Raw genomic sequence first — 14499 nt, forward strand, 5'->3', positions numbered from 1 at the left:
GCAGCTTTCTGTCCCCCAGGAGATGAAGGGTTTCCCCTGGGAAGATTTGGGAATGACTGGGACACAGCTGAGAGCTGCTGTTGGCACATCCTCCCCTCCAGCGCCGCTGGCATTCCCAGAACGTGTATTTGTATAGTGACACCTTCAAACAAATGAGCCACCAGTGGGATCCCTTCCCAGCTCCAATCTGGCTGCAAACTGTAAATTAAACCCAGTGAGGATGGAAATACTTTCCTGGTTAAAATGAAAAACATCAACAGCTTTTAATCAGCACAGTGTTCCTTTATGGCATCCGCAGGATCCAGGAACGGTGGCATCTCCTGGGATGGGACATAGGGATGGGGCAGGGGAGCAGAACAAAACCAGAAGAGCCTCAGCAGCAAAATCCTTTTGATTTGAGAAATTCTTTCCCTTTGGATGATCTGAGCACATCTCACTAATCCAAAGCAGAGGGAAAGCCTTAAAAAGACAGGCTTCCCAAAAACATGGCTTAACCTACTCCGAGGCTCCCAGGCCTGATCTGCACACCAAAGCCTGGACATGGAGCAGCCTCTCTCCTGGCTCAGCTTTACCTGCCACCAGCACAGAACTTCCACGGTGGCTCTGGACCCAAAAACCCCACTTTTCCATGCCCACCTTCCCAAAAGAGTTTTGGCTTAGTGCTGCCCTGCCACCAAACTGCATCCCACCGCTGTTTCCAAGGTAACTGCACCTTCCTGCCGTGTTCAGAACGTGAAAAAAAAATCCAAAATAAAACCCAGTTTTGCTTAATATCAAAGCAGGGTTTGCTGCCTGGGAAGGAGTTGGACAAACTTTATGGCAGGAGATAAGGTGTTTCCCCCCCCCCCACTTCCCCCCCAGTATTGATAGCAGCAAGGCACCTACAGAGTTTAAGGATATTCAGGGGACTGAAACCTTCCTGCTGCAATTTCACAGCCCAAAAGCAAAGGAGCTACAGGTTTGCCTCCTGGCAAAAAAAAAAAAAAAAAAAAAAAAAAAAAAAAAAAAAAAAAAATTTCTCCCAAGAAAATATCTTGAGTTCAAAGCAGAGTAAATACCCAAAGAGAGCTCTGCTAAAATAATGTGCCCCCTTGGTTGTGCAGCAATTTCATGGCACATTAGGTCCTGGTCTGGGTAAGTCACAAATCAGTGGGGTTTTACCTGCCAGGGGAAGATGAGGGGTGAGGTACCTACTGTACCTTGTGCATCATCTCTGGGTGTGGCTCTAATGAGCATTTCCAAAACAATTCCCAGCGAAACCCCCTGCACATCCCGCAGGGAGGAAGGACCAGCGGCGCTCTGCTCAAGGATGGCAGCGTGAGAAAGCACCACAAACCAAGTCAGCAAAACTTCCCAGATCTGCATTTTTCACTCAAGAGCGGAAGATGAAACCTCCGGTTTCGGAGCCTCATCATTTCCACCTGCCCTTTAATCAGAGCTTCCTGCCAGCCCCACTGCTCAGCCCTCTGAGTTCAAGCTGTTATTTTATTTTTATCACAGAAGGGGGCCCGCGGTTCAGCCTGCTGGATTTGGCAATTTATAAAACAAATTAAAAAGCTTGGCAGGCAAACAGAGTTTGGCCAGGAAATACTGACAAAGCCCCAACCTGCCCCAGGGGTGAGGGCAGCAGGGAGTCCCGCTCCAGCAAGACAGACAAAACCTAAAATCACCTTCAGACAGCAGCAGGAGCTTGTTCTGCAGGTGGGGACTCAGGTCCTGCTCCCAGCTCTGGCAGTCCATGAGCAAACGTCCACCAATTCCCATTCCTCCCAGAGCTGCCAGGGCTGGGAGGGCACACACAGGGGTGCAGGGCTCCAGCCCTGGAGGGGTTTTCCTCTAAGCACAGAGGGTTGTTTTGTGGATGGTGAGTCTCAATTCCCAAGGAAGGCTCTGCCCTTGGGCAGAGGGATATGGAAACATCAGCACAACGTGTGCTAATTGCTTAAAAATGTGGCTATAAACGGGAGGAGGAAAAGTTGGGGTTTGGCAGGCAAGGTGCTGGAGGTGAGCACTGCCACCAGAGCCAGCAGATACCCAGGACTCATGGAACACATTAAGGACATGGTCCCAGTCCCACAGCCCCTGGTACATCCTGGGGATGCCCAGGCCAGGGATGGATCCAGCACGGTGAGGCTGGAGCTCCAGCTCAGGGCTGAGGAGGTGGCTGGAGACCTCCAGCTACACCAGGGATGGGAACCCCCCCTGCACCCCACAAGAGCACCCTGTGAACCCCCAGGAGCCCCATCCCAGCCCTGTGGTCCTGCAGTGGTCAGCACAGCGAGCCAGGGGCTGGACAAACCACCAGCAGCATCCCAGCACTGTCTCACTGCTCCCACCCCAGCAGCACATCCAGCCCTGGCTGGGGGAATCCTGCATCCCCAGCTGGCAGGATTGTGCCCAAAAACCTCTGCAGAGCAACCTAATCCCCCTTCTTTAATTGCTTTCCCCCTCCCACTCGAGATGCAGCTCGATTGTGATCTTAATTAGGGGAGCAAGTACCTAAAAAAGAAAAGGGCAGCAATTAGACTCAAAGCACTGTTACCAAGCTTATTTAACTCGACTGGGCTATTCTGAACACTGCCCTCTAATCACAGAGGCTGCAAATAAAAAATATAAATAAATGCCTTTGTCAGGCATTACAAAGGCAGCTTGGCGCTCTCCAGACAGCAGGCAGGATGTATCATTATTATTACAATTATTCTGCTCCAATGATAAAATAACCATTAGGAAAACTGAACTCATTAGTAGGTCCTGACCCTCTTTCCTCTCCGTGAGCTGGGAGAGATTGATAGGAAGGTGCTGGCCAGGGCCTGGCTTTTAACACAGGCTCTAAAAGTAAAAATAAATCCGACTTGCACGGGAAGGTGCAAGGTCTTCTCCCACTGACCTTTGGGCATTTTGATTGATTCAGTGGGCCAGGAAATTATTAGAGGGCAGCACAAGCAGCAGATGTGTCCGTGGGCTCGGCCAGGCCCGCGGGCAGCCCGGCACACTCGGCAGGAATTTATTGTTTATTGCTGACATTTCCTAGCTGTGCCCAGGGTGAGGCGAGGCTGGAGGAGCTTCTATTTATACCTGTGGGATGAGAGCAAAATATGGTGATAAATCTGTGCTCTGCTCCCTTCCCCAGCCCCTGTCCTTGCAGGCACCTGGGCCATGCTGGGTGGAAGATCTGCCTTCTCTGTAGCCTGGGATGCTCCAAGGAAAAGAGTTTTTCATCCCAAGATGTGAAAGAGGCACTGACACTCCCAGAAAAAGCTTCAGTAAAGCCTGGAAGTGGTGACGGAGCACACTCCTCACTTTCCCAAGGCAGGTGTGACTGCCATTGGAAAGCCCAGCAAAGCTCTACACCAGGAGAAGTTGAGGTGTGCACACAAAAACCCCACTATAGAACTAATTAAAAAGAAGTCCAAAAGCCTTAAGTCCCTCTGCTTATCAGCATTGCTGCTCCCAAGATAATCTGCTCACGGATTTTGTGCCAGGGAGATCAGAGTGGAGCAGTAAAAAGGCTGCCGGGGATTGTCTGGATTAGCTCTCCCTTACAGAAAGCATAGGTTCAGTAACCTTCAGACTGGGTATTTTTTAATGCACTATAAAAGATAGGTCCCTATTCTTCCATTGCTTTAATTTTCCCTTGCAATGGAGATAATTTTAAAGGTCCTGAAAGGCAGCAAGTAATTCTGTGCACTTACAGCCCCATATAAAATGTTGGTAAATGACTGCTCAGGAGGAACAGAAATTATCTCCTGCCATTTCCAAGGCAGGCTGCTGAAGAACATTTTGGTGGGTGGCTGTGTGTGTGCTCCTGCCTCCCTGGAGTCCTGACCACATCCAGTGGCACACGATGGGCAGGACTGGCTCCATGAGGTCTGGAAAACCCTCAGGGTAATCCCTGGAAAACAGAAGCATCAATTCCTGGAGCTGGGGCTGAGCACCCGCAGCATTCCCAGTCTGGGCACAGACCCACTCAGGAAGGTGCTGTGCAGTCAGGGATGGATCCCAAGGCCCTGATGGCAGCACTGACCTCTGGCATGGAGCTCCAGCCACGGCATCGCTGTGTCAGCCAGGAAAGGTGGTGGAGGCAGCTGGAAACGGGACATGTCTGAAAGTTTGCTTTACCATCAGCCGTCCCAGGAAAGTAGATCCTCTGGGAGGTTTTGGGACAGGTTCCAGGGGCAGCACAGCGTGTTGGGGCATGAACATTCCCATCAGCATCACAGGACTCCGATCTGCTGCTGCTGGCAGGGCAGGACATTCCCAGTCCTACAAAAAACCCCAGCAGGGACCAGATCCAGCAGGAGACCTTCCCTCCTCAGCAGATCCATGGGTGTGGCTGAACTCAATAGGACCAGGAGCAAGGAACAAACACAACTTTTCCCTCTTGCAACTGTTCCCTGCCTGGCCATGAATTTTTCTCCTAAAATCAGCAGCAATTAATATTTCTTCATTTTGGAGGTGTGGTGCCAGCCCCTAGTAAGCTCTGGAGCAGGGAGCTGCTTCTTCATGAGGTTGGTTGATGGATGCTCATCAGCTCTTCTGTCTTCTCCAGGAGGAGTGTTCAGAGGAACACTTATCTGCTCAGAACAGTTCAGAGACGCAATTATGTTTTACAGAACTAAATGGTCCCTGATGTCAGCAGCAATTAGACTTTCAGCAATTTCAATTTAGAGATGGCCTTCAAATCTCTCCCACTCTCCTCCTTTAATGAAATACAGTATTGCAATTAACAACCCCCCAAAATTGCCTTCAGTGTTAAATACAAAGAAAAGAGATCTGGGAACCCCTTGAGCTCGAGCATGGTGGAACAAGGGGTGTCAGTTGTGTCTCTCCTCCTGCACCCTGGACCTGGGGAAGGTGAAGGGCTGGGCAGGCTGCGGGAGGAGGGAACCTCGTTATCCAGGCTCCTTCATTAGCACAGGTGCCAGAGGCCACAGCCCATATGCTGCTTCCATGGATGTTGGAGGAGGGATGCCCAGACAGACCCTGCTCCCCCTCGTGTGCTTTCCTCTTCTAGTGCCCCCTGCTCACCTCCAGCACTTCGGGGTGTCCCTGGCTGTGGGCAATCCCTGGGAAGAGGAAGGCTCCTCAAGGAACCAGGGTGTGCAACCTGCACCTGGGTCAATGCTGGGATGGCCAGCAGCAAAGTGTGAGAGCTCACCCACACCAGCACATCCCAAATATCCATCTACCCCACAGGAAAGCAGAGAGGAGCTAATCCAGAGTCACCCCATCCCTTGGGATACCCCCAAGCTCCCCTGGGACACCTCAGTGTGACACTGCCCAGTAGCTGCACACATTTCTTCAGCACAGGCAGCTTGGGCTGTGCTCTGCTCGGCAAAGTCGTGCTCTGCTGAAATCAGCCGTGGTTTGTTTAATTTCCTGAGCAAGAAAAATACTTCTTTTGGCCTTATCTGGATTGAAAAGACGATTCAAAGCTTATAAATAGCAGTTGCAGCATATGCTAAGGAGCTGCGTTTCAGAAGTAAATACCCTGCTCGTTCCTCGCCGTCTCCTCTGCCTCCCCCTGTCTGGCCAAAAGCACTGCCAGGTGACTTGCAAACCCTGCACCCCTTCAGACCTTCCTTCTTCTTTACGTCTTCAAGCAGCCAGTAATTAATATCTCCATGATGGCTTTGCCTGCCTAATTATCTTCTTTGCTCAAAATAAGAGTCTTCCTAAATAACTTGCGTGGCGCTGCAGGCGTCACGAGCTGCCGCGCACCAGGACTGGCCTCTCAGCTGCACTTTGGAGAAGTGGTTTTCATGCTGCTGCAGTTCCAGAGCTCAGGAGGCTGCTCTTCCATGAACAAAACTGGGCAGGAGGTGGAATTGGATGGGTCTGTGCTCATAGGAACAGCCCCAGAGTGTTGGCAGGAGCAGCATGGGGCAGCATTTCCAGGGATACCGTGGCTCCCAGGTTCTCTCCTCACCTGAAAACCCAGAGCCAAACACATTTAGAGGAGGGAAGGAATTCCAGTGTGACCACAGCTTCTTTCCAAAGCCAAACAGCAGCTCAGGGAATGAGGCATTTCTCCAAGGGCTGGAAACTTGATTGCCTGTTAAAGGAGGATGGCTGCTCCCTCCAGTGCTATCCCCTGCGAGAAGCCCTGGCAGCGCTCCCTCACAGAGACTGTCTCTACCTCTGCTCGTGCAGAGGTTTCAGAGACCTTTAAAAATCCCTCAGGTATGAATTCCTGCTGGTGCTGTGGAGGGGAAGGTGCAGGCAGTGCAGGAAGCAGCATTTGGGTGCAGTCGGTGGAGATGGGAGGCGAGAGGCAGCTCCTCACAGGTGGCACATTGCCATCTAGCTGGCATTTGCTTATTTTCCTTGCAAACCAAGTTTCCCTGGCACTGTGCTGCCCGACTGGGTGGGAAGCATCCCTGGTGGCTGGGCACCCCAGGGGCTGCTGCTCTCACAGGGCACCAGCCAGAAGAACCAAAAATGAGGTGACAAAGTCACCAGGTGTCTTGAGGCAGCAGGAGTGAATTCCTCCTTCCCAGCCTCCTGTCTGGTCCTCTCAGCTCACAGCAGACACTGATCCAAGAGCACCAAACCATCCTTCTGCACCAAATACACATTTCCCATTTCTGCCTTGTTCTTTCCACCTCCTCGGCAGTTCTTCTGGGGACAAACCCACTGAAGGAAGGGTCCTGCTTTTCCCAGCACAGGGCAGTGATGAGTCCCTCTGCCAGGGTGTCCCAGGGGCCCTGGGGTGCCAGCGGGTGCCCACCACAACCCTGCAAATTCTCACAGCAGCACTTCTGGCAGCTCTGATGGGAAAAACTGGCTCTGTGCAATTCCCAGCCATCCCAGAGCCAGCCCAGATGTCTCCACTCATTATCTGCTGTGTTGGTTCCCTGGCCCTGCCTGCTGCCTGCCACTCGCTGCATTCAACAGGCTGCTGGAGACGTGTCCAGAACCACAAACCTGAGCATCCCATGGCTGCCCCCACCTGTCCTCCCACCTCAGCCAGGTCCCTGCCCATCTCGGGGAGGATTTCACCTGCTTCCCACAGCTTGGGGGCTCTCAATTTTCCAAAGCACCAATTCCATGCACGCACTCGCATCCCCCCTGCCACATCCCTGCTTTCTGCAGATGCCAAACCTGGGTCAGGGCAGCCTGCTTGGGTGGGAGCAGACACTGCAGTTCCCACTGGCTCCACAGATACTACAAGGTTTGCTGGTGGGGTCTGGAACACGACTCAGCAAAGGAATAAGGAACAGGGCACAGAAAGCCAGCCCAGGTGAGCTGCAGCAGGGCCAGGCAGGACCTACCCTGCCCACACCCAAAAGCCCTGCTGGGGTTCTGGAATTCAGGCTGGGATAGCAGCTCAGGTCCTGCTGGAAAAACCCCAGAATCCTCAGGCTGGAGCAATAACTCCAGGCAGGAAAGAGCTTGGGGAAACCCAGACAATTGCTGCATTTCTCCAGGCAGGGGCAGCTCTCCTCCTCCCACCCAGCCAGCCAGCAGCATCGCCTTGGCATCAAAGGAGGGAAACCCACAGGCAGGTAGGACAAACAGGAGGGAACCGTTCAATCCTCTTCATCCTCCTCCTCCCAGTGGATCCTGCCATAGCAAAATCCCTCTCCCTGCACCTCTCCAGGCTGGGCTGGGAACATCTCTGAGGAATGAGGCAAGATGTGCCTGGTAAAACCTCGATTTGTGGGTGCTGCACCCAGGCTCCGACATCACCGTCCCTGGAGACCTCCTGAACCCCGTGTGCCACCCAAGGGGACTGACAGCACCAAAACCCCAGCACTGTCCTGATGTGCAGGCACAGACAGGCTCTCCAGGGCACATTTAGTGCAGGTGACTAATGCAGCAGCCCTGAATCACCCTCCAGAGAAGTGGGGGAGCTCAACCACACTCCCCAGCGCAGCTGATGGCTCGAGCCGGGCTGCACGGATTCCCTCCCTGCTCCCAGGCTGGGAAATGGGTACAGGCAGCTCTTGCTGGATTTACAACTTGGCTGCTAACCATGGGGGAGTGACAGTCTCATCCTGCACATTGATGCCAGCCAGTGTCCTCAGGGTGTCTGGGCCATCCCGTGCTGTCCCCAGAGATGTGACACCAGCACTGCCACCTCCCTGCTCCTGGCACCGCTGTTTTGCCGGCCAAACCCCCACCACACCTCTGACAAAACAGCCTCAGCAGTTTTGCCTGACACCTGTTACGCTGCAAGAAACACTTCCTAACACCAGCCTGGGTGAGAGAAACACCCGGCGGCCCCGGCACGGAGCCAAGCCGCTTCCAGCATCCAGGATCCAGCATCCAGCATTGCCGAGGGATAAATGCAGAATGCAGCGCCCTGGGCAATTTCCATGCAAGTCACCCAGAGAAAACGCTGCACTCTGGGGCCCCGGGTGCTTTGGCTCGCACACACTCCCCTGGCCCTGCAGCCCGGTTGCTCCCGTTTCTACTGCCACGGTGAGCAAAGACGATGGGATAATTAGAGCAGCAAATGAGCCAAAGCCGGTTAAAGTCCCCATTAACTGCCCGGCTGGGACAAACGCGGCTTAGCAGAGATGTTCTCCCTGGCAGTGCCAGAGCTGTCCCCTCTCCACGGACAGCGTGACCCCGACACCAGCACGGGGAGAGAGGGTGTGCCAGTTTGGGGCTGGCACCCAGCACCAGCCTCTCCCAGGGCTGTGCCCAGAGGGAGACACAGGGACAGCCGTGCCACCCTGCAGCATCACAGCCCTTCGGGGAGCCCTGCTTGGGGTCACACCCTGGCGTGTGGAATAAATGGCAGCAGCCCAGTGGCCGGCAGCGAGGCAGCGATGCCGAGGCAGGGCTGTGACATTCTGCAAAGGGAAAGAAATCCACTGCCTGCCCGGCGCTGGGCCCTGAACAGCTCAGCCTCCCCTTCCCCCAGGACGAGCACGCAGCACCGCTCAGCAGCACCCACTCCCTTCCCCTCGGCATCTCCCGGCTCCAAACTTTGTGCTCAGCCCCTCGCAGGATCTGGCCCCCGAAGGCTGGGCTGAATGGAGCCCTCGGGGTCTCTCTAACTCCAAAGGAAACCGGGTTATCCCGGTGGCCGTGGCCGGCAGAGCCAAGCAGCAGCTGCCTTGCAGCTCCACGGCACCGGCTGCGAAGGACGTTTTGGGTGGGGAGGGGTTAACCCTTGCTGCAAACACCTGCATCCACCACGACCAAAGCCTTCTGCTCCAAAGGCCCCCGTGGTCTCCTGCAGGGCTCTGCCTGCAGCCGGCGGGTGAGGAATGGAGGGATGGCACGCCGGAGTTTGCCGAGGCAGAGGGCAGGACGTCATTCCCGACAAATCTCCCCGTTGTGGAGCCGGGAGATGCTGGAGCCTCTCTCCGGCTCATCAGCAGGGTGGCTGGAGCAGCCAGCACCACCGAGCCGGATTAAAAGAGTCTGAGCTTAGCTGGAGGGCTGGAGGCACGAGCAGGGACGAGTGCACCAACCACGACAGCAACTGGTGGCTCTTGGGAGACTTCCCTACTTTGGGTTCAGCAGCCAGCCTGGCTGCGGCACGGACACTCCCAGGGCCCCCCTTCCATCCCGGGAGAGCCTCTCCGGCTACACCCGGGGGCTCCTCGCTGCTGCAGCGTGATCCTAGGGACGGCCAGCGCGCCTGCAAGGCTGCCCCAGGATGTGCAGCCAGCCCTGACGCCCATCCTCACCCTCATCACCCATCAAACTCCCACGGAAACTTAGCAACTCACTGCAATCGTCGGACTCGTAGCCCTCGGGGTCCACCGCCTCCTCGGGCGCTTGGCTCTTGGCCGGTTGCTCTGCGGGCGTCGTTCCGTGGGCTCCGAAGAGCTGGTCCACATCCTCCTCATCCTCTCGGGGTGCCTCGGCAGGGCTGACCGAGGGCTGGCTGACCGCGGGGCGCAGGGCGCTGCTGCTGCGGCCGACGGCGGCGGGGAGCCCGCGGGGGAAGCGGGGGAAATAGTCGGAGATCTGCTTGATGGGTTTGATGGGGCCGGGGCAGACGTCAATGGCCATGTGCTCCTGGATACTTATGGTCATTTTCTCTCCTTTTCGGAGTGTCATGCATGCGGCTGTCGCTGCCAAGCCCCCCCACCCCCGGAGAAGCCCGGACCGTGCGGGAGAGGGAAGTTTCTGCCGGGGGATGCGGAGGCAGCCGGGGAGGGAGGCTCCGGCCGGTCCCTTACGTGGTTGTCGCGCCCTGAGCCTCGGTCGCCGCACGCATGCTGCTGCTGCCAGCCCCGGCGCTCGCACAGCCCCTGATCCTGCCAGCGCTGCCTGGGAATAAATGAGCGAGACACAGAGACGGATAAGAGGCAGGGGGTGGGCTCTCGGGTGATGTCACCAGCTAGCAACAAAGCGGTACCCAGCAGCGGAGGAATGAGGGCTGTGGCCGGCCTGCCGCCCTGGCCGCACGGCCACCAGCGTGGGCAGCCGGCTTGCCAGCCCCTTCCCCAGCACAGCCCCGGAGCCGCGGGGGCAGCCGGCAGAAGCTGGGGTGGTGGGGTGATGGGGACGTGGGCTTTGATTCATCTCCCTGCCAAAGCAGGGATGCTCCCTGCCAGACCCCGCTGCGGGGGCTGAGGTCACCGGGCAGGGTCAGGAGCCATCCTCCTGTCGTGTTACGATGTGGATAGGGACTGTGACAGCCCCCATGCCCTCCCGGCTCACCGCAGGCTGTGCCAGGGAGATGCTGTGCCCCATCCTGAGCCAGGGCACGGATGGCACCGCTGCCCGCTCACAGCAGCAGGGACAGCCCTGACACAGATCCTGCTGCCCCAACCCTCAGCAATGTCCCCTCCAGAGCTCAGCACCAGCTGCACGAGCTTCTGGAACTGGGAACGCACCAGGGACCGAAGCAACACATGTCCCCTGCTCGTGGTCCGGGTGGCACAGCCTCCGCCAGCAGGAGCATGGCTGTGCCATGGAGCTGGTACAGCATCGCAGAGGAGTGAGGGACGGGCTGGGCCAGGGCTCAGCACTCCTCCTGCTCCTTCCTGGGCATGGCCAGGGACCAAGCAGCAGCCAGGACAGGGACAGGCTCCTGCCACAGGCTCCCTGGAAATTGCTGAGCTGTGCTTTGCTCAGGGAGTTGGTCTTAAACTGTTTTTACTCACTTCCCCCTGTGTTCAAATCAATAAATCTGTGGCTTCACAAGCTACTGGAAGTGGACCTTTCAGCAAGGAGTGCCAGAAAAGAAGCACTGTGAGAAAATGATGCAAAATCCTGCCCAAGTAACTCACCCTGCCTAGGAAAATAAGTCTGAAATATTTCAGAGAAGCCTCTGCTGGCTCAGCTCTGGGGAGTCTGGTGTGAAGCTGGGACACTTGGCATACTCTGGTCACCCACCACCATGTCCAGGTAACCCACCTGGCCCACCAGGTAACCTGATACATCCCTTAGTGATGCACAGAGAGCTGCAGTCTCTGCAGCCTGGCATGCAGGTGACTATTAAAAACAAAGCTCTGTTCTTCAGAGGATTTCCCCTAAATCCCAACAAAATGACACCCAACCTTTCTGTCTGCAGCAGAGTTCCGTTTTCATTCAGATTTTGGTAAATGTTAATGCACGTCTTTGAGTCATAACATACTGACACCAGGCAAAGGAACCTAATTTACTCCTCACGGGGAAGTGAATGTTTCTCCCCTGAAGCATCCAAACTTGTCACTACTCTGTACCTAGACATGAAGCACATCTAAAGATGATCTAATGACCTGGGAGAACAGGAGACAGCTCACTGCTGCTTTGTGTCCCTGCCATATTTTCACTCCAGGGTGGCTCCTGCCTGTTGCAGGTCTAACAGCAGATCCACCCAGACAGTTTTATCCCCTTCCCATATCCAAGGACTCCCAGGACATTAATTCAGGTGGAAATGCCACCTGCTTTGCATTTGGAGGCTGAAAATCCTGCAGGTGGGCTGATGCTGGGTGGAAACATCATGGCAAGCACAAGAGGTGCTTCCAGATTTGGGTGTGTTCATCCACACAGGCTCCATCTTTGGGTGCAGCATCCAGGATGTGGTGTGGACTCAGACAGAACGAAACAGAAATTGGGCCTGATGCCCAGAAAATAGCAGCAATTTCCTCTGAGAAAGGGCAAATAAATAAATAAATAAATAAAATCAAGTTACGTGTGAGAGCCTGATGCTGTTACTACCATTACAAAAGCGTCATCGTTCCAAATGTTTCCTCAGAGAGCACAAGACCCATATAGGCAAAGATTGTTTTACAGGACAGAAAAATCAAGGCTCTGGGAATTCAGGTGAACCTCCGAGCTCTTCTTCTTGCTGCATCCACAGCCCACAGCCAGGATCAGGGCCCAGCAGCACCAACTGGGAGATGCTCAGCTCACCCAGGGATTCAGAAGAGCAACAAGGGGACAGAAAACACAGAATCGAAGCAGACAAACTCCCTGAAGCAGGGCAGGGGTGGCTTCCAGGGATGACCCCATCACCAGTCTTGTAGACCAAGAGAAACCAAAACCAAAACTCATTGCTAACAGCCCAGATGGAACTCTGTAGTCCCTGCTCGATCCCAAGCCTACAGAAAGCAGCTGGAGCCTTTTCTTAGCTCTTAATGACTCCCAAAGCAGCCTGATTTTGATAAACCACACTTTTCCTACCTTCCCATGCTGCCTGAGTGTTTCCTCCTGGGTTGCACAGCCCCGTATTTACCGAGGGCTCCCCAAATGTGTCACACACCACAACACGGAAGGTGACAGGGACCAAAATAGGAAGCTGGGCTGGAAGACAAAAGCAGGGCTTGCAGATACAAAGCCAGTTTCCAGGTAAAGCTCTTAATTCCCACCGTCTGTCTAATGCCCTGGAATGTGACTTGATTTGATCCCTGGCTCTGCCAGGGCCGTTCAGAGCTGCTGCTCTGCCCACGCACGTGGCCTCTGCTGCCCTGAAAGGGGGAATTTGACTTCCCCACCAGCCCTCCAAGGAGGGAAGAGAGAGAGTTTAAATGTTAAAATGCCAGTTTTAAGCCACAGCTCTGCCTGGCAGGAAGCAAAGCTACTCTGTCAGGGAATATCCACCCCTGTAGGAAGGGGGGACAGCCTTCAGGGAAGGGAGATGTGGTCATCACAGAGCCAGCATCAAAGCAGGGATGGGGTGAGGGGGAAGAGCAATTGTCCCTGTCAAAATCCGTGTTTTCTCCCAAGAAAACCAGATCCTGAGCTTAGCACCTGTGACATTGTTCTTGGGATGTGGGATGTAGGAGCTTTCACTCCAACTCCAGCCCAGGCTTCAAAAACACCAAGGTTTTGCATTAAATGTTGTCCTGAACAGGGGCACAAGCACAGGTTTAGGTACATCCAGAAAAAGCCTATGGGACTCACTCTGTGTGCCACAGCACAGATTCCTCCCCTGGAACTGCCAAATAGAAGGAATATCCCTAAAAAAGGCCCCAGAACTGCAGTACACAGATTAAACATGCACCCCAAAACACAAGCTGTCCTCAGGACACACTTCAAACAATTTTCTTACAAATGCTGAGCATCAAGTTCTGCTGTTCCAGGCTTAAATCAATGACAGCAGGGGCTGATTCCAGTTTGATCAATTCCTTTCCAAATGGAAAGCACTGCAGCAGCATGGCACATCCCATTGCTTGCCAAGGATCCAGTGATTGACCCACTGGCCCTTTGTTTCTTTTTTCCTTGTCAACTCAAAATCTCTCTGAACCCCCTGCTCTGCTGGTGCTGCTGGAGGAAAGCCTGGAGAGAGCACAAAGAGATGATGCCAAATTAAAGCCTTCACTACCTCTGGATCTCATCCCTGAACTCGGAGAGGTGGGACAGGGAGGTTTGTCAGTGTCCCAGGGAGGTGACACAGGCAGCACCAGCCTGCACAGCCCCAGCTGGAATCTTGCTTTTCCCAACCACTTTTAAGCCTGGAAGTACACACAGCTGTAGGCAGGAGAGGGTGCCAGCACCTCAAATTTGTCTGCAGGGGCAGGACTGGGGGTACCCCCTCCACCTCTCTGGGATAAGTCAGGATTGACCCTGCCTTCAGTTCCTCTGGCTGGGAAGTATGAAACATATTTTTTTATTTCTTCCAATGAGCTTAGCTCCAGCACGGCTGTGTGCATGGGAAGGGGGTTAATTGAAAAGCAACATGTGCCTGGCTCCTTGGCTGGCTCAGGCCACTGTCTCCTGGCTGATGCACAGCTCCTGGCAGCTTCCCCTCAAAGATCCCTGCCCTCGATTGCTGGGGAGGCTTGGCTGAGCCCATCCAATCCAGGAATGGATTGCACTCCTTACCTGGTAAAACAGCCTTTGCATTTGCTAAGTAAAGCAATAATAATAATAATGATAACTGGGAAACTTGGCAAAAATAATCCTAAGGAGCTTATTCCAGGCTGTGCCGATTACGGCACCCCAGCAGTGCTGATATCCCAGTGCACCCTGGCCCCCACTGCTCCTCTGCTTGGATAATATCTGAGGTTATCTGTGCTCCAACAGGCCTGCTAACAACCATTATTTGACCAGATTTAACCAGCAATTACTAGCTGTGAACAAAATCACTGTGGTGGAATA

The 14499-nt window shown here is 54.5% G+C and overlaps 1 protein-coding gene across 1 annotated transcript in view; it reads right to left on the bottom strand.

Moving 5' to 3' along the window:
* DOC2B (double C2 domain beta) overlaps positions 1–10026 on the bottom strand; it is a 28360-nt gene extending 18334 nt beyond the window's left edge. The window contains exon 1 of the mRNA XM_062506913.1: positions 9693–10026. Coding sequence (XP_062362897.1) covers positions 9693–10026 — 334 coding nt within the window. The remainder of the gene's footprint in view (positions 1–9692) is intronic.
* Positions 10027–14499: the final 4473 nt, after the last annotated feature.

The sequence above is a fragment of the Cinclus cinclus genome, chromosome 22, assembly GCF_963662255.1.
Source record: "Cinclus cinclus chromosome 22, bCinCin1.1, whole genome shotgun sequence".
Classification (NCBI taxonomy): domain Eukaryota; kingdom Metazoa; phylum Chordata; class Aves; order Passeriformes; family Cinclidae; genus Cinclus; species Cinclus cinclus.